Raw genomic sequence first — 24039 nt, forward strand, 5'->3', positions numbered from 1 at the left:
TGATCTCAGCCATGAACTACTTTGGTCATACTGAATTTTGCAGCCATTCTAGAGTGACGATCTTCTTACCATTCATGTGAACTCGTTTAATATGGTCCAACATAAGAATTAAGAGGAGTTCGAGTTGAAGAAACTTCCTATTCCTATATTCATATATGACAGAAGGATTGATGGTGAGTGCTTCTTTTACATGTTTCAACAAAAAGAAAAGATATGCAGGCTTAGGTATGGACTATAATTCCTTGCAGACAAAACTTACAGGAATGACATGTTAGGTCAAAATTTTCTATTAATGTTATGCCTTTTTGGAAGGTAGTTCAAACCTTTTTTTTTTTCTAATTTTCTTGTATAAAAGGTTTATTTCTATTTCTTACTGAGAAATTAAGACTTGCACAATGAAGATGCTAGCTAAACTTGATATATTTTTACTAAATTAAGATGTGTGATGACAAACTTTACAAAGAAGTCATCAATGCCACAACTTTTCATTTTCCTTATAATGAATGAAACATTCTCTGCATTTATGTTCAATGGACATAATCATACTAAGAGTCATGGTAGAAAATTCGAGAGGAAATTAATGTTCCATCCCTCTTATCTATTAGATAATAATAAATAATGAAATAAAATATTATAGTGGGTTTCAATTAGCCCAATTGGTAAAGTCTCTTGTCATCAAATAAGGTATTGAGATTGAATCCCACAAACCAAATAAAAACTATTAGTATCTTGGTTTGATGATAAAGAGTAATTGCCATAAAGTAAACGCCATAGCTCAAAATCCTTGTATATCTTTGAAAAAAATTATAATTTCCTTCTCAAATTACATATAATAAAATTTAAGAGAGAGGCCAGATCAAATCCATCTGATTGCATTTGGGTTGGTAATTACCTCCAACCAAGTGTGACTTATGTTCTAGGCTGTGCCAAGTAAGGTTTTCAACCTTATATGGGTCTTTAGACTGAGATTCTTGCAGACCACTCATTAGTAGTCACATGCATAACAATTCATCAGCTAATCCTTCGCAGTCATTGGCCCTTTACAGAAGATGACAACTGACAACTGACAACTGACAAACCATAGGCCTTTTTATCATTCTTCATCTTTTTGTCTCATTCTTTATGCAGGAATCATGCCAATTTGAAACAACTTTGCTAAATGTCAATTTTGAAGAGTCATGAATCAGTCTTCAAAAAGCTTAATCATCAATAGTCCTATGTTGGTGTTTAAACTTTAGGGGCTGTTGTTTTTTTATTTTTTGAATGCTCACAACAAGGAGAGGAAATATTTAAAGCCAAGTTCTACGCTAAGGGATAACCAAGTACCAAGCAATGCTAATGAGCTACAAGGCTCTTGATAACTTTAGGCTGTTCTCTAGAAACCATAGTTATAAACAAAAATACATGTTGGGACATTCATAAATAACCTAAATCAAGAAGGGGAAAAAAAAGTACTACAACCCAGGTTACTTGTTTTTCATAGCATGCCAATCTGCCAATAAATTACCGTCATATTAACATTAGTGAACCACACCATGATGCTGTAAAGTTTTGTATTGATGTAGAATTATATAAATCATGTCTCAGAGTCACACTGAAAGCTCCTCCTTCATCCTTGGTTTGTCAGAGAATCTTTCACCAAACTTGGGATCTTATTTGCTATTGTTAATGATGTCAAGTTCTTTCTTCATCCACATAGCATACTGGCTGGATAGAATTTGATTTCTCAACCGAGTCAACCATAGGTGAAAGTGATCTACAGGCCTCAGGTTTAGGACCTTTGTAAGCCTTGCAAATATAGGCCACAAAATTTCCGTAGTCCTACATCAAGAAAGATTTTGTTAAGAAAGTAAAGGAAGGAAAAGCCTAAAGACTAATGTCGGACCAAAGGCTTTGGTATCTTATGTAACAGTTATATGCAATATCGCTCCTATATAATAGAGTTCCCAATGTGTGTCGGTCCATACATGTGAGAAAAATGTTGCATGATGAAATAATTTTTTGTGTAATTGATTATTCATCAAAAAAGAAAAAAGTGACCAACCTCTTGGATTGGTTGATTATTCACAACCACCCATGGTACAAATCTATGTGGTGGATTGAGCTGAGCTGTTTCCTTGGCATATTTTCGTTCAATCTGTGTATCAATATGAATATGGAATTTAACTAATGAAGAAAGTTCGTGAATTTGAACAATAAAGTAACCAAAAGAAATGATGAAGAGAGCACATGGCACTGGACCAATTAGAGAACTAGCAAATGAAACTAACCACATTCCCATAACCACTATTGTAGCAATCGATGGGTACAGTACCCAATCCTGACTTCTGAAAGCAATTGATCCACTGTGTGTGCTTGCCCTCCAAGGTGAGACGCTCAACGCAGTGGATAAATCTAAAATGCCGGACCTGAATCAGACTCAAATTGTACAAAATTTTGAAGTTAGGGACATGCTTTCATGACACGAGTCTTGTAATTCAATGATATTGTTTAATTTTCTCGTGTTTTTAGGAGAATTTAAATTCAAATCTCTCTCTCCCACTTTGTTCTCGAAAGCAAAAACATGTTTTGTACAATATTTTAAACCATAATAACAAGCTTATTTTTTCTTATTATATACCGTTCTTTAAAATCTCACATTTTTTAATGTATATTAAAAGCAAAAAGTTAATCTAAACATAGGTCAAAATTGCAAATAAGCAAAGTTCACTACAAAAAGTTAAGGAAAACACAATCTCTCACAAATGCATATATCAATTAACCCATTCCTCCACTTTGCAAACAAGAGAATTAGCATCACAAGCCTGATATGCTCACTATAATATAATCAAAAGGTTGAATATTGAAAATATGAGTGTTGTTAAAAAATTTATTTTTATTTTTATAAAGATATTGGGGGCCTTACCACATCAGGATAGACAATAATAGTGCAAGCTTCAATAGTGTTGAGCAAGCATTCATCTGACCCATGCTGCAAATATGGTAAAATGAAGATTAGTTAAAACAATTCTTCTTTAAGGGGTATAATATGTACAATAAATCTAATTTCATGTTATACATACATTTTTTTTATTTTTTTAAATCACTAGCTAGCATCAGGGCTTTACCTAGAAATTCTTGCGCGCGCGGACAAATCAAAACAAAGATTCCAGCCCAGAGTACTTACTAAAATCGGCACCCACGGACCTAACAGCTTAAGGCCTCTTTATAGACTGGCTCACCATGTACTCAATGCATGTAGTTATTATTTATTATTATTGTTAGTCGACAACTGAAAATTTTCATTAAAGTTAAACTCGTTGCATAGGCTTATTTTTCAATCCCTAGTCTTATTTTTCATTAATTATTATTATTATTATTAAAAGGGGTTTTCTACTCAAAAATCAAACTTGTTGGGTTGAGAAATTCCTAACTAAACCCTATTTACATCTCTAATGCCTTATATAAATTGGATTTTTATTAATTATTTAATAAATTGTTTTTTAATAAATTATTTTTTAATAAATTATTACAACCCTCCTAATATACCTAACTTATATTGCAATTTTCAAATTTATTAAAAATAATTCATAAAAGTCTAAAATAAATAAACTTTCATAGATGGTGGGTTCAAATTAGATTATATGGGTTGAAAAAACTATCAACTTGAACCCACCCCAGCCCAATCTACTAACTCATGAAAATCAACTCAAGACACAAAATAGGTTGGATTGAATTGGTTTCGTGGTGGTCCGTTTGATGCACACTCCTACAAGTGACTTGAAAAGATTTTGACACTAGGAAATGAAAGGTGACCAAAAACTAATTAAAAGTAAGTAGATCAGGAAAGGTACATTGGAATTTGGAACAACTAAATCCTTATTACTCTTCAACACAAGGGAAAGAAAAAAAAAAAAAAAAATCCATGACTCTCATTTCCCACGTCTATCAATTATCAATTATCTCAATTTGTTCTTTTACCAGTCAATTATTGGACTACAGACTACTAATTAAAAATGCGTAAATAAACAAAACCCAAATGGGAAACTCAAGTTTGAATAGTAGGTGCACCGTGCATGACCCACTGATTTAAGTACTATTGTATCCCGTGCTTAAAATCACTAGTTTTCTAGGAGGGGTTGATGTGACATGTGATATCAGCGGTGAATCTACGTAAAAGTGATATTCCCACACAATTTGCGTTGCCATTGGTTTTGAAAAAGATTGTTGTGAAATAAAAAATAAGAAAAAGAAAGAAAGAAAGTTGAAGAAGATGGAGAAGTGACCTGGCAAATGAAGGAGCCGTCCGATTTGTTGATCCAAGCGTTGCCCCATGGGACCATCCTGAGATTGACAATGGAGATAAGACCGTTCTGGAAGATCTTCACCAGATAGTTCACTATGAAATTCGCACAGTACGGACACAGAGTTTCATAGTACAGCGTCACAGTAACATTCTCGGACTTAGAAGAAGAACAGTGAGTTGGGCTAATGAAAGAGAGCAATGTGTTTGTGAGAATCAAAATAATGAGTATTTGGCGAGAACCCATTTGTGGCCGCAAAAAGAAAAAAACGATGAAGCTCACTCACTTCAGTCGGTGTGGTTTTTGTGTGGTTATATATGGTTATGAGATTTACTGTGTGTACCTGTTTGTGAAAGTAATGGTGGATCGATTAGAATACTGAATGCTATCTTTATTTGCAGTGAAATTACCATAAAGTGTGAGAGTAACCGCTAGTTTTTAATGTGGGCAAGTGAGCGTCAGTGTGACTTCAATTCCTTATCTTTATTAACTTTAGGCTCTGATTGAGTTTTGGACTTTTTCTTTTTCAGCTTCTTTTTCTTTGTCAGAACTGGTGTTTATGCTCTAAAGAACATGGTTAGTTATAATCATCATGGTTCCCTTATTCAGCAAAAAAGAAATCATCATGGTTACCTTACCCTGGAGTATAAGAACTTTTTTTTTTTTAATATACAAATATTTTCTCAAGTGAGTAGTCGAGTGAAATTAAGTTGTTTATTTAGATTAATTAACTTATGTATAATTTTCTAAGGTTTTGATTTGTTTAGACAACTTTATTTTGAAGAGCCTTGGCACCTTTTAAATTATGTAATTGAATGAGTGGACCCTTGGACTAAGATAATTGTTTCACCCAATGCACATGGAGGTTGTAAATGAACTAAGTTGTTTATAAACAATTTGGATTTAGTTCAATAAAGAGCTCATTCATGTTGGTTTGTTTGTAAACAAGTTAAGTTTGAGCCTTAATTTTAGGTTTGTTTAATAAACGAGCTGAGCCCAAGTAAAAAAAAAAAGGTTCATGAGCAAGTTCATAAATGATAGGGTTTGATAAAGAAAACAAGTCAAGCCTAGACTTGCTTTTAAACTTTGTAATAAGCTTTATATGGGCTTGAAAAATAAACTCATATCTTACTAGGCCTTTAATTAATTAGGAGTTTGAACCCCTCATCCAAACCAAATGAGCTTGATGATATGCTTAAAATTGACTTGATAATGTACTTATGTTGGATCTTGAACTCAAGAGCTTGATAGTGAGCTTGACCTTGACCTTGACTTGACTAATGAATCAAATTGAGCCAATTCGAGCTCGAGCTCAAACATTTTATGTAAGCTTGGATCAAGTTTGATGTTGTCAAGCCAAACTCAAACATTCAATATTGGAAAAAATAAAAAAATTAGCTCAATTACAGCCCAAAATTATGCACTTTATAATTCTTGGATTTTAGAAACAATATATTGGAGTTACCACATAAATTGTAGTGTTAAGAAACTTAACCAAAAATCTAAAGCTAATCGTAGGTTTTATTTAGCTTAATTGGTAAAGTTTTTTTTGTTGTCTCTGCTAATTAAAAAGAAAAAAAGAAAAAGAAAATTTAAACCTAACCTCCCCCACTTTTTCTTAGAATATTTTCAAATGCCAATTATTTTATATTTATGGACATTTATTATTTTATATTAGGTTTCATAATATTTATGTAGTTTAATCTTTAATGCGACCCACCATCAATGAGTGTGGCTAAACAGTCAAAAACCTTCAAAAGCCCCCTTTGCTCAAAGGTTAGAGTCTTAGCTCTTGCAACTTTGTGTTGTGAGCTATTTTGGCATTTGGCCCAAGTTGGCTCAACCTTAAAGCGTGAGGCGATAATTATACATGTGAGCTCCTTTTTTTTTTTTTTTTTTCAATAATGCAACTCACTTGGTGGCTTGTTGTATTTTTTTTTTAATTTTTAATAATATAGCAGATATCGGAGTAGGACTCTTCATAGCATCGAGTGACCAAGTATACAATCTATTCGTGTAGATTTCTCACAATACTGTTTGGGAATATATAAATAGATAATATAAAGTGTACACTCCCTTTTATATTTAATACTATTTTTTTAGAAGAATATTTAAAACCATTTGTTATATAAGTTATGTGTAAAAAATTATTAACATGATAAAAAATATATAAACACTTTAATATTATCAGAGGTATGCACTTAATTAATAGGCAACTTTTTACTTTTTATAATTTTAAAATTATTAATTAAATTATTTATCACAGTGTGGTTTGACTATCGATTTAGCCCAATGGATTCACAGGCTAATAATTGAATTCCATCGGTCCAAACATCATACGGCCCAACAACTCTTTATGATTCTATCCGCTGAGTTCCCTAGTAAGCTCAGCTCAGTCAGCTCAGTCCTCCAGTTCACCCCCCCATTGCTCTCTATCTCTCGCAATTCTAAACCCTTTCATTTCTCTTCTAAAACCCTCTCTCTCTTTCTCTGGAAATGGCATCGATCAACTTCAACAACCCCTTCGAAAACTGGTTCAACAAACCCCAAAATCCAATCTCTCCAATCAACCTCCTCTCACTCACCCAATCAATCTCACCCAAACAAACCCCTCCAAACTTCGCTTCCATCTCCAACCCCTTCAAATCCAAAAAACCCAAACCCCAACCCCGAAACCCGGACGAACCCGGCCCAATGCGCCAAATGGTGGACCAATTCTTCTGGGAATGCGAAAACATCCCCGATTACCGTCACACCCCAGAAGTCGAAAAGATCCTAAACTCCGACCCGATTTTCGAACACAAAGAAAACCCGACCCCGGAAGAGATCCGAGAAAACGAGGAGTTCTGGGCTCGGTTCCGGGCTAGCCCGGTGGTCCAATTCTTAGCCCGAGCCGAGGAGATAGCCGATAAGATAAACGAGATGGAGTTGGAGGAAAACGACACGCCGTATAGGAGAGAGGATAAGAAGCTTTGGCAAGCGGTACCGCACGTGATAGGTTTGGATGGAAGGCCTATGGTGAGGAAAGCTATTAAGACGAAGAAGGAATCAGATGACAAGTTTTGGGATTTTGCTAGACAGTTCTTTTTTGGGCTTTGGGGTTTTAGACAAAGGCCTTACCCACCGGGTCGGCCCATTGATGTTGCTCAGGCTGTTGGGTATAAGAGGCTTGAGAAGCGTTACTATGATTGTAAGTGTTTGAATTTTTGATTTATTAGTATTGTAAGTTCATACATTGAATTCAGTTATCATTTCCTTATATAGTAATGTTAGACACGACATGACATTTTTCACCCCGAGTAATTCTTAGGAACTCCGGAGCACGGAGAATGATGCGCTCTTCTCTCACATTCATTCATGTTGGGGTCTGCTCATTAAATTTATGGTGGGGTCTACTATGAATGTGAGAGGAGGAGCACCATTTCACTATACTCCGCGACTAATTAAGAATTTTCCTTTCACAACTGCTGACGTGACCTGTACGTTATTGATATCACTTTTATTATGCATGGATTACAACCGAGTTGTGATGCAACATCGCTATTAATGACACCATTTTTAATCATGGAGTCTTTTCGTAATTTCTGAGGTGGCAAATTGTTAGTAGTAGAAGATAAAGTGGTTGTAGTGGCGGATACATATGAGAATCTATAACAATTTGCCAACTTAGAAGTTGTGAAAAATGTTGTGAATGTAGACAAAACTAGTGAAATTTTTTGTTGCACTTGAATTACTGTTCCTTATTTGGTGGAATGGAGTTTTAGATGATGTGGCATTATGTACCCCATGTAAAGACTAAATCTTTACAATGAAATGAATTGGACTCTCTTTGTATCAAAGAGAGGGGAATGATCATGATAAAATTATTTTGGATCTTTTGGTCCTGTGTGTTTTTCATTTATGTTGTTGTTGTTGGTTGATGAAGTTATCATGAGGAGTGGAGGATGGTGGTACAAGGATCGGTTGGGGCGGACTCGGGGTCCATGCGAGTTAATAACACTTAAAACGGCATGGGGTGGTGGGATTATTGATAAGCACACTTTCATTTGGGGTGATGACATGGATGAGTGGGCACCAATTCACATGGTTTATGGCTTGGAACGTGCAATTGCTACTTGGGAAGGTTTGTTGTTGAACTTAAAACTTTTTCTATGTCTGTTATCTTTTAGTAGTTTCTTACTTTCTTGATCACTTAGTAGTGGCAATGATTTTATAATTTGCCAATTTGTTAAGAAAAGGTGGCTGGCAAGGTTTGATACTGGCAATGATCTTGTGATCTTGATTGGATGAAAATATGCTTAGACTATATGTCCAGAATTAGAAAATGGTCGTGGAAGGAAGAAGTGATGATTTCTTTCAAATAAAATTTATAGCGGACAATTACCTTTTGTTAAACTCTCCTGATTAATATCAAGTTACTCCATGATTTCCTTGGAGATGTTATTAAAATTATATTAAGAGCTTTTCTGTGATGGGTACAGTTTTGGAGGTACAGAAAAAGTTTATCATAACCAGTGTAACTACTTAGTTGTGCCACCTAATTAGGCTACTAGAAGATATTTGGATGGTCCAACCCTTGATGTTGTTAACGATTATTATATGTTATATTTATTTGATCTTAATTGATTCTTGGTTTACTATTTGGTGATCTTCAGTTAGACTTGGTGCTGCTGCAACAGCTTTTATTCACAAACTACAGAAAGGAATACCTCCATGGGTTCCACTAAAAGGACATGAGAAGAAAACCTATAAGCAGCTCCAACAAGAGGCTGTAGAGAGCAAGAGACGTGATTTAGCAGTACTGGAAGCTAATGACGGTGTTTGGCCAGGGGTTAGAATTCCTAGTCATGCCCTATTTCTTTGGGCTAGTGGCTCTGAACTAACTACAATTTTGGAAGAGGATGACCACATGCCAAACAAATACATACCAAAAGATGTTAGGTATGTTTATGCAGCTGGTATATTACCTTTCTTTTCTCTTTTGCATCTGTTTGATAGAAATTTAAAGGTATGCATTTTTGCAAAGAGGAAGCAACTTCTGGAGGTTGTATGTCAAGGTTCACATTCTGTCCTAGAAAAGGATTCTATCATATTCTGTTAGAAGGAAAGATAGGCAGATTGGAGATATAGGCATTAATGCTTTATTAATTAGGGATTGAAGTAAGTCATAGTTAGAGGAAAATTAGAAGAAAAAAATTGCAAATATGTTTTTTTTTTTTATTATTATTTTTTTATAACTAAATCTTTTTATTATGATAATGACGTCTTCCCATTGCCGAGGATCACTGTTTTGTTAATTCCCTTACATTTTATCACGTGTCCATTGGGGATGTCATTGCATGTCAAGAACTGGCAATCAAACTAATATTTTGTTTGTGTATGTGAGCAGAAAACAATTACAAAAAATTATCCCTGGGTTAAGGCCTTGGGAGGTTTTAAGCATAGAACAAGCAATGGATCAGATTACATATGGTGGGGAGTGGTATCGTGAACCTCTTGGTTCATACACAACCGGTCCACCATACATCAGGCATTGGAATAAGGACGTCAAGGTAAATACTGCTTCCTACTTCAGGTTTTGGATCATTGTTATTAGCTTCCTTGAGCTCTATGGTTATGTTCAACTCTTGAAACAAAACAAAATTTTAGTTCATTACTTTGACGATTTCTGCTTGCTTAATGGACCACCTGATTTGTATCTTTGTATGCTTCTCCCCTTTGCAAAATTTTCATTCATGTATGATATTGGCATATTGTAGATCATGGTAAATAGTAATTATAAGTTATAACTGAAATATTCTCTTAGGGAGAAACAAGAAGAAAAGAGAAAAGGGTGCATGTTTTGTAAAACGTCCTGTCCAATATGTAATATTTGTATGTTAGTTGCTGAACTTTTTGGAATTTAAGTAAATCCTTTCCTATAAGGTTCTCTATATAAAACTATGTGTCTAGTTAGTGCATGTACCTCTATCATCTATATATTCATTTATGGTTTCTTTCTTACAGAGGTTGTTTAAGATTTTCTCCGACCTTAGCAACGAAGTGTACAGCAAATTGGAGGAGACAATTCCTGGTTTCGATAAAGTAATGGAGAAGGTCCAGGCTGATGTTGATGCGAGACAAGCCAGAAGAAAAGAGAGGAGGGAGGCACAGAAGAAAGCTGAGAAGATGGACTTGTATGGTCGACCTCGGATCCCATAGCATCATGATGATCTCATAATTCTGCAGATTTTATGGTAATGCCCTTACAATCCCACCTGCCCTTCATTTGGCAACTTACGTACTGACCAATCTTCTTTTTGCTGTAAAACTAATGTTTTGTCGCTTCAAAATAGATGTGTTTAATGTACTTCATGGGGGACACTTGGACTGCTGATGATATTAATTCAAGGTTATACTTCTGTTTTGCATGGGATAGTGTCAATGTCACGTGTGTGTTTGGTATTATCTTTTTGTTGAAAGTGTGCTAAATTATATTTGTACTTTGAAAAAATGAGGTTTTGAAAAGCTGTACATAAAAGCTAAAAACTGAAGGAAAAAGCAAAATTATCTCCCCCCCCCCCCCCCCCTTTTTTTTACCGTGAATCCCTGATGAGGGCTGCATTATAAGCAATTTTCATTTTCTTGTCTGTTTTTAAGAAAGCCGAAAAGAGAAGGTAAGAGGGTTAATGAAAAAGATTGCATTTCATTTGCTTTGGAAAAAGAGGTGGGTGCATTCGCTTTCTTTTGATGATTGTGATTATGTTGCATGCTAGTTTGGGCGAGGGTTGTTGTTTTTTTTTTAAAAAAATTTTTTTTTTATAAAATTACGCACAATCTAAATCACCTGAAAATGAGATCTCCAGGAGTATCAATAATAGATATTTCATGCTATCTACTGCTATACGTTGCCCGAATTAACGGCCTTCACCAGTTTCAAGGGTATCAATAATAGGTAAAGAAATCAAAGACCATTGTTTCTTCTTCTTCTTCTTTCTCTTCATATATATATATATATATATATGAAAGATAGCTATAATGTTTGTATAACTTGGGCAATCAAATGCTAAGTAAACGTGGATAGGTTTCCTCCAATCGATATAGACTAGTTACAACCCTTGTGGCAACAATTACCAAGCCAAGTGAAGCCCTAAAAATAAGTACTTTTCACACAATTTTTCCTCTCAATACTATTGCTATCATGAAGCTCCAAAAATTGGATTGCAAAATCGATTGTTTTCAAGCCAAGCATCTAGGGAAGAACACAGTTCGATCTTCAAAGTCCCAGGCATGTCTCGTTTCTTTGGTTCCATAGGAGCCAACTGGTGGTGCAGAAGATTTCGCATGGTCCAGTCTGGTGGTCTATTATACGACTAGTAACATCAAAGTTTTAAAGACACATATTGGCTAATTAGAGTAGTTATTGGGTATCGGCAGCATTACTCCTTCATTTCACATTAGGGATGGGCCAATATCTAATAAATTTCTGGGTCATTTCACATTAGGGATGGGTCCAATATCTAATAAATTTCTGGGTAATTATAAGGGGAATCCTTGAAGATAGTTTTAGGGTTCGGTTGGAAGAGTGGGAGGATGAAAAATATTTAGTTTTTCCTTTTGTGTGTTCGGTTGGAGGGGTGAAAAAATGAGAGGGTGGAAAACTCTTTTGTTCGGTTGGAGTGAAAATGAGAAAGATGAAAAATGTAATCAATATATATATAAAAGCAGTGACCTCATGTGAGAGTGCATGAGGTCCTGCCACATGGCACTCTAATATTGCATTTAATCTTTTTTACCTTTTTTCAGTAAGTTTTTTTTAACTGTTACCCAATAGATCATAGTAACTCATTTTTACTATTATATAAATTTAATATTTTTTACCTCTTTTTGATTATGTTTTTTTTATTGTTGCCTAATAGATCATAGTAACTTCTTTTTATTGTCCCGCCACGTGGCACTCTAATATTGCATTTAACATTTTTTACCTTTTTTCATTAAGTTTTTTTAACCGTTACCCAATAGATTATAGTAACTTATTTTTACTATTATATAAATTTAGCATTTTTTACCTTATTTTATTAAGTTTTTTTTACTGTTACCCAATAGATCATGGTAACCTCTTTTTACTATTATATAAAATATGGGCTGTTCTTGACAATTAGACCCATTAGACAAAAATTAATTCATTATAAAATAAATTCCCTTTTAAAAGTAGACAAAACCTTATGAAAAACTCAAGCCAGTTCTTACCTTACATATTATGACCCAAGTTTGATCATTCCCACGTGTAAATCAAAGCAAAAACTCTTACCCTCTTACAAACTCTCTTTTTCCTCCCCCACATATAGGTGATACCTCTAGAAAATCTCATCCTCATGAAATCATATCTTCATTTTTCCTCAATTTCAATTCAATATGCTTTTGTCTATTAATAATGTTCTATGCAATTTATGCAAATAAATTCTTTGTCATCGACTAGTGCAACAAATCTTAAGATCCTTGAGGTTGCTGAAATAATTGACAAATGCATATTTCTAAAATTTATAATAACAAAAAAGTCTAATAAATATCATATACTATCTCACAAAATGCCGTTAACTTAATATTTTCTTTAAAAAAATTCAATGATAGGAATGGTAAAAAATATGATCCTATACAAGAAATACCAAAAATACGTGCAAAAAAATTTTCATAGGAGGATTTATCTTTAAATATTATGAAAACAATAGTAAAAATAAAATGCATTGAATGAGATCCTACGAAACAAGTTTGTTAATCATTTCAATTTATACTCATCATTTACGTAAAAAAATAATCATACATCATATTATTTACATTAAAAAAATAATACATATTAATTTCAAAGTTCATTGCAAGATGTGAACTGCTAGGGTATTGCAATAATAAGTAATATTGATACAACAATAAGTTGGTATTACATTTTATGCGTACTTTGTGAAAGGAATGTCAAACCACAAGCAAAATCATTTTGGTATGCAAAATGTGAAACAAAAGTAAATCTTTCTATCCCAAAGTTAGAGGCATTTACATTAACTACATACTCTCCAAATATTTATAATATATTTATCTCACTATAACTACTATATATATACAATTGCAAACTACTTCAGATACATTATTCAAATTGAAGTTTTTTATGCAACTATCAAAACAAATTTTTTGATATTTGATTGAGATGCCGAGAAAATCCTAATTAAATCTACAAGATATTTTGCTGAAAAATAAACTGGTACACCTTATTTAAATTATTGTAAAAATATTGATATTGGAGAACGAATTCCATGTGATTTGAAAAACAAATTAGGAAAAAAAATGGATTTCTCTACTTCATTTGAATGAATTCAATCTAAAGGATGGTTTTGAAAATTACATAATTGCTAAGATTTTTAACGCACCTTCAAATGATAAAAAGGTATAGAAGAAAAAAAAAAATACACAATTCAATATGCTATATTAATTCTTTTTGCTGCACTATTCCAAAATTAACAAAAATTAAAAATAAAAATATTTTCAAAAAACTATAACATCATTGAAATTTAACACAAATGATGCAACAAAAGGGAAAAAATGATGAAAGCTCAAAAATTGAACAAATATGGACGGACTAAATTTCAAATGTTGAAGATAGAGAAACTGATGATGATAATAAGCATCACCATACCTTAATAACAAAGATTGAAGAAAAAAAAAAGATTTCGTAATGAAGCTTTTTATTACATTATATAATAAAAATCAATAATATATGGATTAATATGCTTTTATCAACTTTTATTATACAATATTACTCCAAGTGGTTTTAATTATTACTCATTACTTGAACAAAATAATTATAATAGATATATGTGAGCAATTTATAATTGTTACTTTTTATGATGAACTCATTACTAACAAAATTTTATAATAAATATGCTATAATATATGTATAATATTTTCCAAAAACAAATTTACATAAAACATTACAACAGATTATTTGTACCCTTGTTACATAATATGTAAGAAATAGATTTATTTGTACTCATTACATAATATAAAATTTATCACATCATATATATAAATTTATATTATTTTTATTTTTATTATTATAGATCAAGTCACGTTAAAAAATAAAAAAAAAAATGTTGAAAAAAAAATCCCAGATCATGTTAAAAAAAAAAAAAAAAACTAGAGAAGAGAATGTTGAAAAAAAATATGTGGGAACTTTTCTCCCTAGATTTTCTTTCCAATTTAGAAAGAAAAAAATAGAGAAAAAAGTGGACTTGGAGAGAAAACTTTCTCCCTGATTTTCTTTCCTTCCTATTTTTCTTCTCCAAACGAACAATAACAAATAACATATTTCACCTTATTTTTTTCTTCCTATTTTTCATCTACCTTATTTTCCACCCAAACCGACGTCCCATTCGGTTTTGGGTAGAAAACTTAATCCAAAATCTCAAAAATCATATCAGCCTTGAAAAACATTATACCAATCTCTTGGTTTTTTTTTTTTTTTTTTTTTTTTTTTGTAATTGCTTTTGGTTATAGGACCAATGAAATTCCAACAGCTAGTTCAACTGGCTAATCAGTGCTCAAAAGCTGTTCCTAGGAGACATTTCTACCGACTTTGTTCTCGGACAAGGATACTCTTATTTAATTCAATCTGTGTCTCGTGTCACCTTATAATAGGCAAAAAGACTGCCATGAGACAGCAGCTACGAAATGCGTGTTACAATCACAGCTACACTGTGAAATAACTCTCTGGACGAGGACGTTTGTCTCATTTGCATCGGACAAAAGAGATAAATACATAGGAAGCCAAAGGAGCAAAGAGAGAAAAATTCTAGAACCCAAAAGAAAGAGACTGAACTTGCAAAAAAAAGGAAAAAGAAATCCAAAAGAGAGATGGAAGATAGTATTATAGAAACTGAAAACTTGGTGCATCCCACGAATCTCAGTCCAAAGGGAGGTTCCAAAGTGAGAGAAGATCATGAAGAAGAAGATGATGATAAGAAAGATCATGAAGCTAAAGGAGGAGAAGAAAGGCAAGCTGGATTCATAAACAATCTTCTCTCTAAAATAGTGCCCGGAGGGGAAGCTGAGGAAGAAAAAGAGCATGATGAAGATAGGAGAGGTAGTTTTGGTGAGGATAAATATGAAGATAAGGGAGTTGGGCTTATAAGCCATTATATATCCAACTTGGTCTCTCCCCTTAGTCCAAAAGCAGGGAAATTTACTGGACAAAGAGTGGAAGATTTTGAAGCTGGAAATGGTGGGAGCTCTAAAGTGGAGGAAGATGTAGGTGGTGGCAGAAGTGGTGGCCAGCTTAAGCAAGGGAAGATAGAAGAGGAGGAGGGTGGTGGTGGTGGTGGTAAAGGAGGCATCATTGACAACCTTGTCTCCCACTTGCCTGCATCACTTGCAGGTAAATTTCTTTAGCCCTTCAAGAGCATTGTAGGCAAATTTTACTATTTTGAGAAAGAAATAACTTAATTGCTATATTTGTTTCTCCAATAAATTCATTCAGCTATGTGAGTGTATTAACCATTGCATCATAAAAATGGTTATTTTCTTCTAAATACAATATAGTTCAGCTATGTAATTTAATGGAGAAAATTGTTACATATGAAAATTGATAAGGGAGATAATAGCAGTTAACCTTTCTCTGAGACTTGGGAATGGTTTTGATCTTTGTCTGAGACTTGAGTCATCATGAGAATATTAGGGAATTTCGTTGGGTTTATGTAATTTTTGCATCGAGCATAATTGAATGAGTTTTGGGCATAGGTTGACATTGTGATATCACTCTTCTTGACCAGATAATGCGGCTCCCACGGCTGACGAGGCCTCCATTCTAATACACTCCATCATTCATGACTAAGAAAATTACATTGTGTTTTGTGTCATTGATTGTAAGAAAGAAGTGCGAAACAGAGAGGCTAGAGAATTGACATTCGATGTGATTTCTTTTTCAATTGTTTGGTGTGTTGAATTCTTATTTTAAATGTTAATTGTTTGAAAGTCATTTTGAATTTCTGAGGTATCTTTTTCCCTTTATTTGTTGTTACTTGTTAGTGTAAATGGCGCTTGAGAGTACGAGATACCTGTTATTGACAGTTATGGTACTTCATTTGTATCTTATGTTTTTGACAAATACTTGTGGAATTTGACAATACTTATTGACAGTTATGGTACTTCATCTAATATCTAATGTTTTTGACGACACTTTCTAGCTAGAAGAATTGTGATTGATATGTTCTCTAGGAAAACTTATATCTACGCATCTTTCACTTACAAAATGGTCATATGACAACCAGTCAACCACAACTTATAAAAGAGTAATGGTAACTTACAAAAAAAAAAAAAAAAAATTATAATCCATTATAGTTTAAATTCAAATTACTCAAATTCTATTATTCAAAGAGTAATAAGATTCACCAAGTTGGTTTTTACGGTTCCAGTTAGCTCAATTAGTAAAGTTTTTTATAGTTGTATGAGAGATCTGGGGTTCAATTTTTGCTTACACCAAGAGCTATCATCAAGAGCGGACGTTATAAGTTAAAATTCTCTAAAAGAAAATTGATTTTTACGTGTAACATATATATATATATATATATATATATATATATATATATGTGTGTGTGTGTATAGTATGCGGACGTACGAAACAACAAGAAATAAATAAACATTTGCCATTTGCTGTTCAATTGTCTGGCAAAGTACGAGTTTTGTTGGATTGAAGAGTTTCATTAGCATTTGTCAAGGAAAAACCAAAAAAGTCATAATTGGCAATTACATACGGTGTTTAAATAAGGATAAAATTTTAAAGAGATTGTGGTGCTTACAATAAGGACAACCAGAATTCAAACCCTTCTCCCCCTTTGTAAGTTTGTAACAACTAGCTGGTGGCCTGCAATAAATTGCAATTAGGCCTTACAATTATAGAGAGATACAAATTCTTTGAACTTTATAAATACATTGAAATAAATGTATTTGTCATTAATTAATACTTTTACATAAATGCTAAACTTTAATGAGATGGAAGCCTAAAATGTCATAGAATGTACCAGCAGAACCTCATGCCCTTCCATGAGGTCTTTGCTTTTATGTAGCACTCCCATCAAATCTCCGTCTTTATGTATATATAGATTGTATTATCATAAAATAAAAAGTTCAATCTTCTCCATGTGTTTGAGATAGGATATTACTGATAAAACCTTCAAAAAAATAATATATATATATATATATTAAGGTTTTTTAAGATATTAAAAGTTGTGAACTTACAAAGAAACATCAAAATCAAAAAACAAGTTAAGAAATTTAATGAATATTAGGCTTACTATGTTATATTAACTACTTAGTATTCTTATTAGTATCTAATGCAGGACAACTTCACTACTTAACAACTATATCACTCATATATATATATATATCCTTTTTTTTTTTTTTGCTGAATAAAATTTAAAGCTAATTGTGTACAAAAAGAGCTTCATTTTATATAATCTTACAAAGTTACAATAATGTTTAGCAAGAATGTGAAATATTTACGAATATCTTACCTGAAAAATCTCGTATCTAATTGTTGTATTGTTCTTCATAACAATCATTAGTGCCTTTGCATCTGATTCCTATGTACTTGTACTTGTCGGTATATTTTTCCCCCAAGGTACAATTGAGGAAAGATCCTGAAAAATATGTCATCAACGTGTTTGTAATACCATATCCTCCACCTCTTCAAAAACATAAGAGGCATAATCACCGTCCCAAATCCAAAAGCAAATCCCAATTCTACGCTTAGGAAATTCCAATCAATCGAAGGCCTAGAACTTGGATGAGCATCTTCAAATGTAGGAGGTGGTGAATGTGGCTCAACAGATCCACATTTTGTCTTCAATTGGGGGCCACATAATCCTTTGTTCCCTTCATAAGAAGCTTCCAAAAATGTAGCAAATTGCTTGACAAATGGAGTCGGCCCAACCAATTGATTAAACGATAGGTTTAGCACTGACAAGAAAGTAAGACCATCTGCAAGTTGCATAGGGATCTCACCGTTAAGCTTGTTGCTTGATAGGTCCAGTGACTCAAGTTCACTCAATTTTCCCAAAGATGGTGGGATTGGGTCTGTGAATGCATTGAATGATAAGTTGAGAATATGCAATGCTTTGAGTACACCTAAATCTTTTGGTATTGGCCCGTCAAGATTGTTGCATGAAAGGTCAATTGAAGTGAAAAGAGTCAGAATCTTCACCAACTCGATCTGCAGACCTTTGCTGACAACAGTTATTGTATTTTGATAATAAGAAGGAAAGCCTAGTCCAGCATTATAATGGAGGTATTTGAGCTCTGAATAGGCCTTATTATCAGCCATCATTGTCTTTGAGTTAGCCAAGGCCTTTATTGATAGCCTACCACTAAAGTTGTTTGAAGCTAGGTCTACAATTTGAAGCACTGGCCAAGTATCATTTGGTCCCTCACAACCAATAGTTCCATAAAATTTGTTAGATCTCAAGACAAGGATGCGCAAATTGGATATTTTTTTCAAGTGACATGGGAAGGCATCATGTATCTGGTTGTTCCCAATGTCAAATACCTCCAAATTTGTGCAATTGGCAAGAGACTTTGGTATCACTCCTTCTAGTAGGTTTTCGTTGAGATTCAGAGTTTGTAAGTGACAATACTTTGAAAACTTATCAAATATTGTGCCAATGAGGTTGTTTCTTCTTAGATTGAGAACCCCTAGAGTTCTACTCAGTGTAGAGAAGCATTGGGGTAATGTGCCACTCAAGGAATTATGAGACAAATCTAGAACTTGAAGAGATTTAGCGTTGCATATTGATTCAGGGATATGCCCATGGAATTTATTGCTTGAAAGAGATAAGAAGCTGGCGGAAATAATGGAGCTACCAATGCTAGCTGGTATAACAGAGTTGAAATTATTTTTTGACAAATCCAAATGCATAACAGATGGTAAGGGAGTGGATAGTTGCCCCTGGAGTTGGTTGGAGGAAAGGTCTAGGACTATCATTGTAGAAGAATTCAGATTGAGTAAAGGTCCTTCTAGATAGTTATGAGAGAGATTTAGGTAAAGAAGATGAGTAAATTTCCAAATCCATTTGGGTATCTTTCCATGAATTTGGTTATCTGAAAGGTCTAGAATGACTAAATTGGATTGGTTTCTCAAGAAATCAGGAACTGTTTTCAACTTGGTAGAAGCCAAGCCCAATGACTCAAGTTTGGGAAAGGATGAAGAATTAGCTCCATTATATTCAATCAACAAGCTATTATGTGAAAGACCAAGATTTGAAAGATTTCTCAACTGCTGAAATGCATTAAGCTGCCAAGAACCGCTAAAATTGTTTGAAGAAAGTAGGAGATTCTGGAGGCCTCGGAGTTCAAAGATAGACATTGGTATTGGCCCTTCAAGGTTGTTGCTAATCAAATCAAGAGTGTCTAGTTGGTAAGAAGAAACATTGAAAAATTCAGGGAGTTGACCAGAAAAATGGTTGTAGGAAAGTTGCAATTTTTGCAATAATGGAAGGGAAAAAAGGGACATTGGAATACTTCCCTCAAGAGAATTGTAACGCAAATCAAGATTCACTAGACTTCGAAGCTCTTTCCAGTAATTGAAAGTGATCTGACCTGTTAAATTATTATTTGAAAGGTTTATCTCTGTAAGATTCTTTGCCATGATGAATGATGGAACTGGTCCGCTGAAGTTATTGAACGACATGTCCAAATGAACCAAATGAGTAAGATTTTCCATGGAGATTGGGATTGATCCATTAAAATTGCAACCTGAAAGATCTAGTTTCGACAACTTTTTAAGGTTACCAATAGAAGTTGGTAGTGTCCCTGAAAATTTTGTCCTACTAAGCAGTAGTGATTGAAGAGCACCATTTGGATGAAATTCTGGCAGAGAACCGTTAAGTTCATTCTTTGATAAATCAAGCAACTGTAGTGTTGGAACCTGGAGGATCTTTCTTGGTAATGTTCCAATCAATCTGGAAGAACTGAGTTTCAAGGAAGACAAATTTGTGAAATCTGCAAAAAATTCTGGAATCGTAACATAAAAACGATTATTATTAAGATGAATTACTGAGAGAGACTGAAGCTTCTGTAAGGAAGAATGAAGAGGCCCTGAAAGAAAACAATATGACATGCTCAACACACTTAGATTTGGTAGTGAAGATGATAAGGCCTGACACCACTCATTCCCTGGTGCTGATAGATTTACACCATCAAGATAAAGTTCTGTAAGGTGTGAAAGGTTCTGAACTAGAGTAGCAAAATCTGGGCTTTCAAGGCTTAGTGAAGAAATACTCAAGAGGGTAGACAGATCAAGAGTAACCAACCTTGTGAGGCGTGAAATCTGAGTGGGAATTGGGCCTGAAAAGCCAGCATTTGATAGGTTTAAGTAACTCAAATTCGTCAGATTTCCAAATTCGGGTGGAATCCGAGAATGGTTGAAGTTGTTTGAAGCCAACCTCAGGTTCTGGAGATACTGGAGACGAAAAAGGCTACTTGAATTGTCGAGGCCACCATAAATTGATTCACTGTCTAAGTTAAGACCAACAATACGTCCCTTACTGCAGGTTACACCTTCCCATGAACAGCAATCAGTACTTACATTCCAATGCACCAGTTTTGTGGACAAAGTACTGTTGAATTTGAGACTGTTCTTCAAATCAAGCAACAATGATTGCTGCTCTCCTAGACATTGGCCAGACACCACAAAGACAAGGAAGCTGAGAAAAAGTGAGCATACGGGTATCAAGGAAAGCCAAGAAAGGAGTGAAATTCTCATTGTAGGCTGTAAAAAGAAACAGTACTAATACAGTAAAGAACTTTAAAGGGTTTGAAACTAATGATATTACTCAAATTAGTGTTGGGTTGATGGTGAAAGACTCATTAACATTATCCTTTTTAAGCTGGGTTAAAAGTGTTAGTGGACCTAATACTACCACTCGTCAACCAAAAGTGTAGAATGGAATGAATGGATTGTAAGAAGATGTAGCACTTCTTTTCCAAGTGGAGCAATAATATATCTTAAATGAATAAGAAGAAGAGGGCAGTTAGCCAGTAATAGACTGGTAAACATCTGAAGTCTGAAGATATGATTCGACCAGTGGACTGGTATTTGAGGAAAAAAAAAATTTTGTTTTTAACGAGTTGCATTGTCAATTTTATGCACTAGCCGAGAAGCCATTATAACCCAACATTTGTGCTTCACACTAATGCTAAGTGCTAAACTTAGACAAAATTGTAAACGTGGGAATGTGGAGGTTCCCCAATATTTGTTCTTTTTAAGTCCATCCAATTGCCATTTTCCAACAAGTCCTTTTTTGGAGCTGTTAGTGATAAATTAACTACCAACAATTCAAACAATCAATCATAGTAGGAGGCGATCCATACCCAATTTTACTTTATTATTATTATTATTATAAACATGTATTTTGGTAAAAAATAAACATGTAATATATGCTTGAAAATAAATCACCGTCCAAATTGAGTCAATATGAATCTTACAATACTATTTACACACATATTTCAATTGCATAATGGTCATATCACATATGAAAATCACAAACTTAAAAAGAACCTATAATATTCAGCAACAAAGAGGCATCATGTTTAGCAATGGCTTTGGTACTTGTCCTTTTAAATGTGGATATATCGAAATTCAACTTGCAAGAGTTGCTATCATATAAATTGGAGTACCAAATGGCAATATAGTGTGTGTTTGGATTAGCATATTTTCTTCTTTTGCTTAACAAATATGAGCTGTACCTAGAAAAGTGAATAAACTAAAATTTAAACTCATCTAAACAAGGCTTATAAAATAAATTGAGCTACGTCAAGATAAACTAGATATTATGGAAAGTACAGTCGAGGGGATTCTAAATCGGGCCTTACTTCAAATCAGGCCTTGTAGAAGTAACATTGCCTCTACAAGTTACCCAACTAAACTCGCAGTTCAAATCGGGCTCTTTAGAGCAACCACATCAGTGGTTGCATAATCTTGCAAAATAGAAAAAGTAAGTCATTTTACACATTTTGATAAATAAATAAAAAAAAACCCACATCAGTGAGTGTAAAATTGTGCATAAATGCACAAGTAGCAACCATGCATATATATACGGTTATTGTAGCTCTTGCATTTGATATTTTATTAATTTTTCCTCTCTTCACCCTACTCTCTCTTTTTCTCTCTGGTTTGACTCTCACCTCTTGCTCTCTTCCTCCACTGATCTCCACTGCTCTCTCAAGTCTTGCCACAGGTGTGCCACCGTTGATCACCTCACTCACTGCTGCTCACACCGATTGTCTCCGCTTTCGCCAATCGCCGTTGCCATCTTTTTTCTTAGTTTGATGGTTTTGGGATTTTGATTAGTGGGTTTTGATGGTTCGCTGCTCCGTTGCTCTCTCAAGTCTCTCCACAACTGTGCCACCATCGATCACCTCACTCGCCGTTGCTCTCGCCAATTGTCGTTGCTATCTTTTTTCTTTGTTTGATGGTTTTGAGATTTTGATCAATGGATTTTGATGGTTTTGATTATTGGGTTTGATGATTTTGATTAGTGTGTTTTGATGATTTTGATTAGTGGTTTTGGGATTTTGATGGGTGGGTTGATGATGGAGGCCGGTTTGATGATGGTGGTTGTGTGGATTGATGATGGAGGCTGGGTTGATGATCGTCGTTGCTCTCTTTTTTCTTTGTTTGATCGTTGATGGTGACTGGGTATTGAGTCAAGAATGAATATTTTATTGAATAAATGTGTAGAATGGACAAATTGACGTGAGCGTTTTGTAATTGTAAAAGTGGGTGTGTAAAATAGAAAAAACATGTTTTTTCTTGCAAAATGGACAAAAATTATGCATCTACTAATGCGGATGCTCTTAGCTGGGACTTGCTTGGAATTGGGCCATTTACGCGTTTAATTCTAAAACTAACAATTGCTTGGCAAGGGGGGGGGGGGGGGGGGGGGTTAACCAAGCACAGCTACGTCAGCTTAGCATTTTGGTCTACTGTAGTCCATTTTAGCCTACTTCGGTCCATTTGAGTCTATTTGGTCCAGTTTGGTCCTATTCAGTCCATTTGGTTTGTTTTAGAGAATGACTATTTGTATGAAGTATTAGAAAAAAAATTCAATCACACCTTACATTATTTACAAAATATCTCGCCTTATATAATAATTTAATGTATAATGTATTATATTTCTTTAAAAAAAAACGTTCAAAATTTAAAACACTTTAAAATAACAAATATAGATAACTTAATTTAGAAAATTTAGTATATTGTATCAACTATACTTTGTTAGAAAATAATCTCAATATTTTTTTTTTATTTTTTTTTAAAATGGTTTGAAACTAACACTTTTAAGTCTCATATACCATTTTCATTTTCTATTTAACAAAAGCACAAATCATCAAATTTTTTTGTCCATCACACGAGCCTGAGTTGTAATTTTAATTCAAGAAACCCATCAAACAATATGTAATATATTTGATTTTTTTGTGCAACTTCCAAAGTTCTAATCCGGATAGACTCGTTTAAATTAGCGAAAAGAGAATGTCATAATGTTGGTATTTTGTGTTTGTCATCGTTCTGGGTACTGGATATCCTTTGCATTTGCCTATGTAACTATGCTATCTTGTGTCACGTTACAAATTTATTTCTACCATCATTTCATAAGAAAGTGATGCGCGACTGAACGACAATAAAGTCTATGAAATTCAACATATTAGACCATAATGTTACTTATTATGATAGCAGACACCGTTG

At 33.9% G+C, this 24039-nt stretch overlaps 3 protein-coding genes and 1 pseudogene across 3 annotated transcripts; 2 read left to right on the forward strand and 2 right to left on the reverse strand.

Annotated features, from left to right (window-relative positions):
* Window positions 1-1433: 1433 nt before the first annotated feature.
* Window positions 1434-4638, reverse strand: LOC142610042 (gamma-interferon-responsive lysosomal thiol protein-like; annotated as a pseudogene).
* A 2029-nt stretch (window positions 4639-6667) lies between these two features.
* LOC142611317 (protein TIC 56, chloroplastic) lies at window positions 6668-10693 on the forward strand. Its single transcript, XM_075783428.1, has 5 exons — window positions 6668-7473; window positions 8209-8406; window positions 8939-9224; window positions 9673-9835; window positions 10290-10693. Exons 1-5 carry the CDS (start codon window positions 6780-6782, stop codon window positions 10482-10484), a joined length of 1536 nt encoding a protein of 511 aa, XP_075639543.1. The 5' UTR covers window positions 6668-6779; the 3' UTR covers window positions 10485-10693.
* A 4341-nt stretch (window positions 10694-15034) lies between these two features.
* LOC142610919 (uncharacterized) lies at window positions 15035-16290 on the forward strand. The gene is made up of 2 exons (XM_075782905.1): window positions 15035-15681; window positions 16076-16290. Exons 1-2 carry the CDS (start codon window positions 15162-15164, stop codon window positions 16135-16137), a joined length of 582 nt encoding a protein of 193 aa, XP_075639020.1. The 5' UTR covers window positions 15035-15161; the 3' UTR covers window positions 16138-16290.
* A 747-nt stretch (window positions 16291-17037) lies between these two features.
* LOC142611071 (receptor-like protein 7) lies at window positions 17038-21116 on the reverse strand. The gene is made up of 2 exons (XM_075783098.1): window positions 17816-21116; window positions 17038-17166 (listed from the first exon to the last, which is right to left on the reverse strand). The coding sequence occupies exon 1, from the start codon at window positions 21058-21060 to the stop codon at window positions 17863-17865; it is 3198 nt and encodes a 1065-aa protein (XP_075639213.1). The 5' UTR covers window positions 21061-21116; the 3' UTR covers window positions 17038-17166; window positions 17816-17862.
* Window positions 21117-24039: the final 2923 nt, after the last annotated feature.

This window comes from Castanea sativa, chromosome 9, assembly GCF_040712315.1.
Source record: "Castanea sativa cultivar Marrone di Chiusa Pesio chromosome 9, ASM4071231v1".
Classification (NCBI taxonomy): Eukaryota; Viridiplantae; Streptophyta; class Magnoliopsida; order Fagales; family Fagaceae; genus Castanea; species Castanea sativa.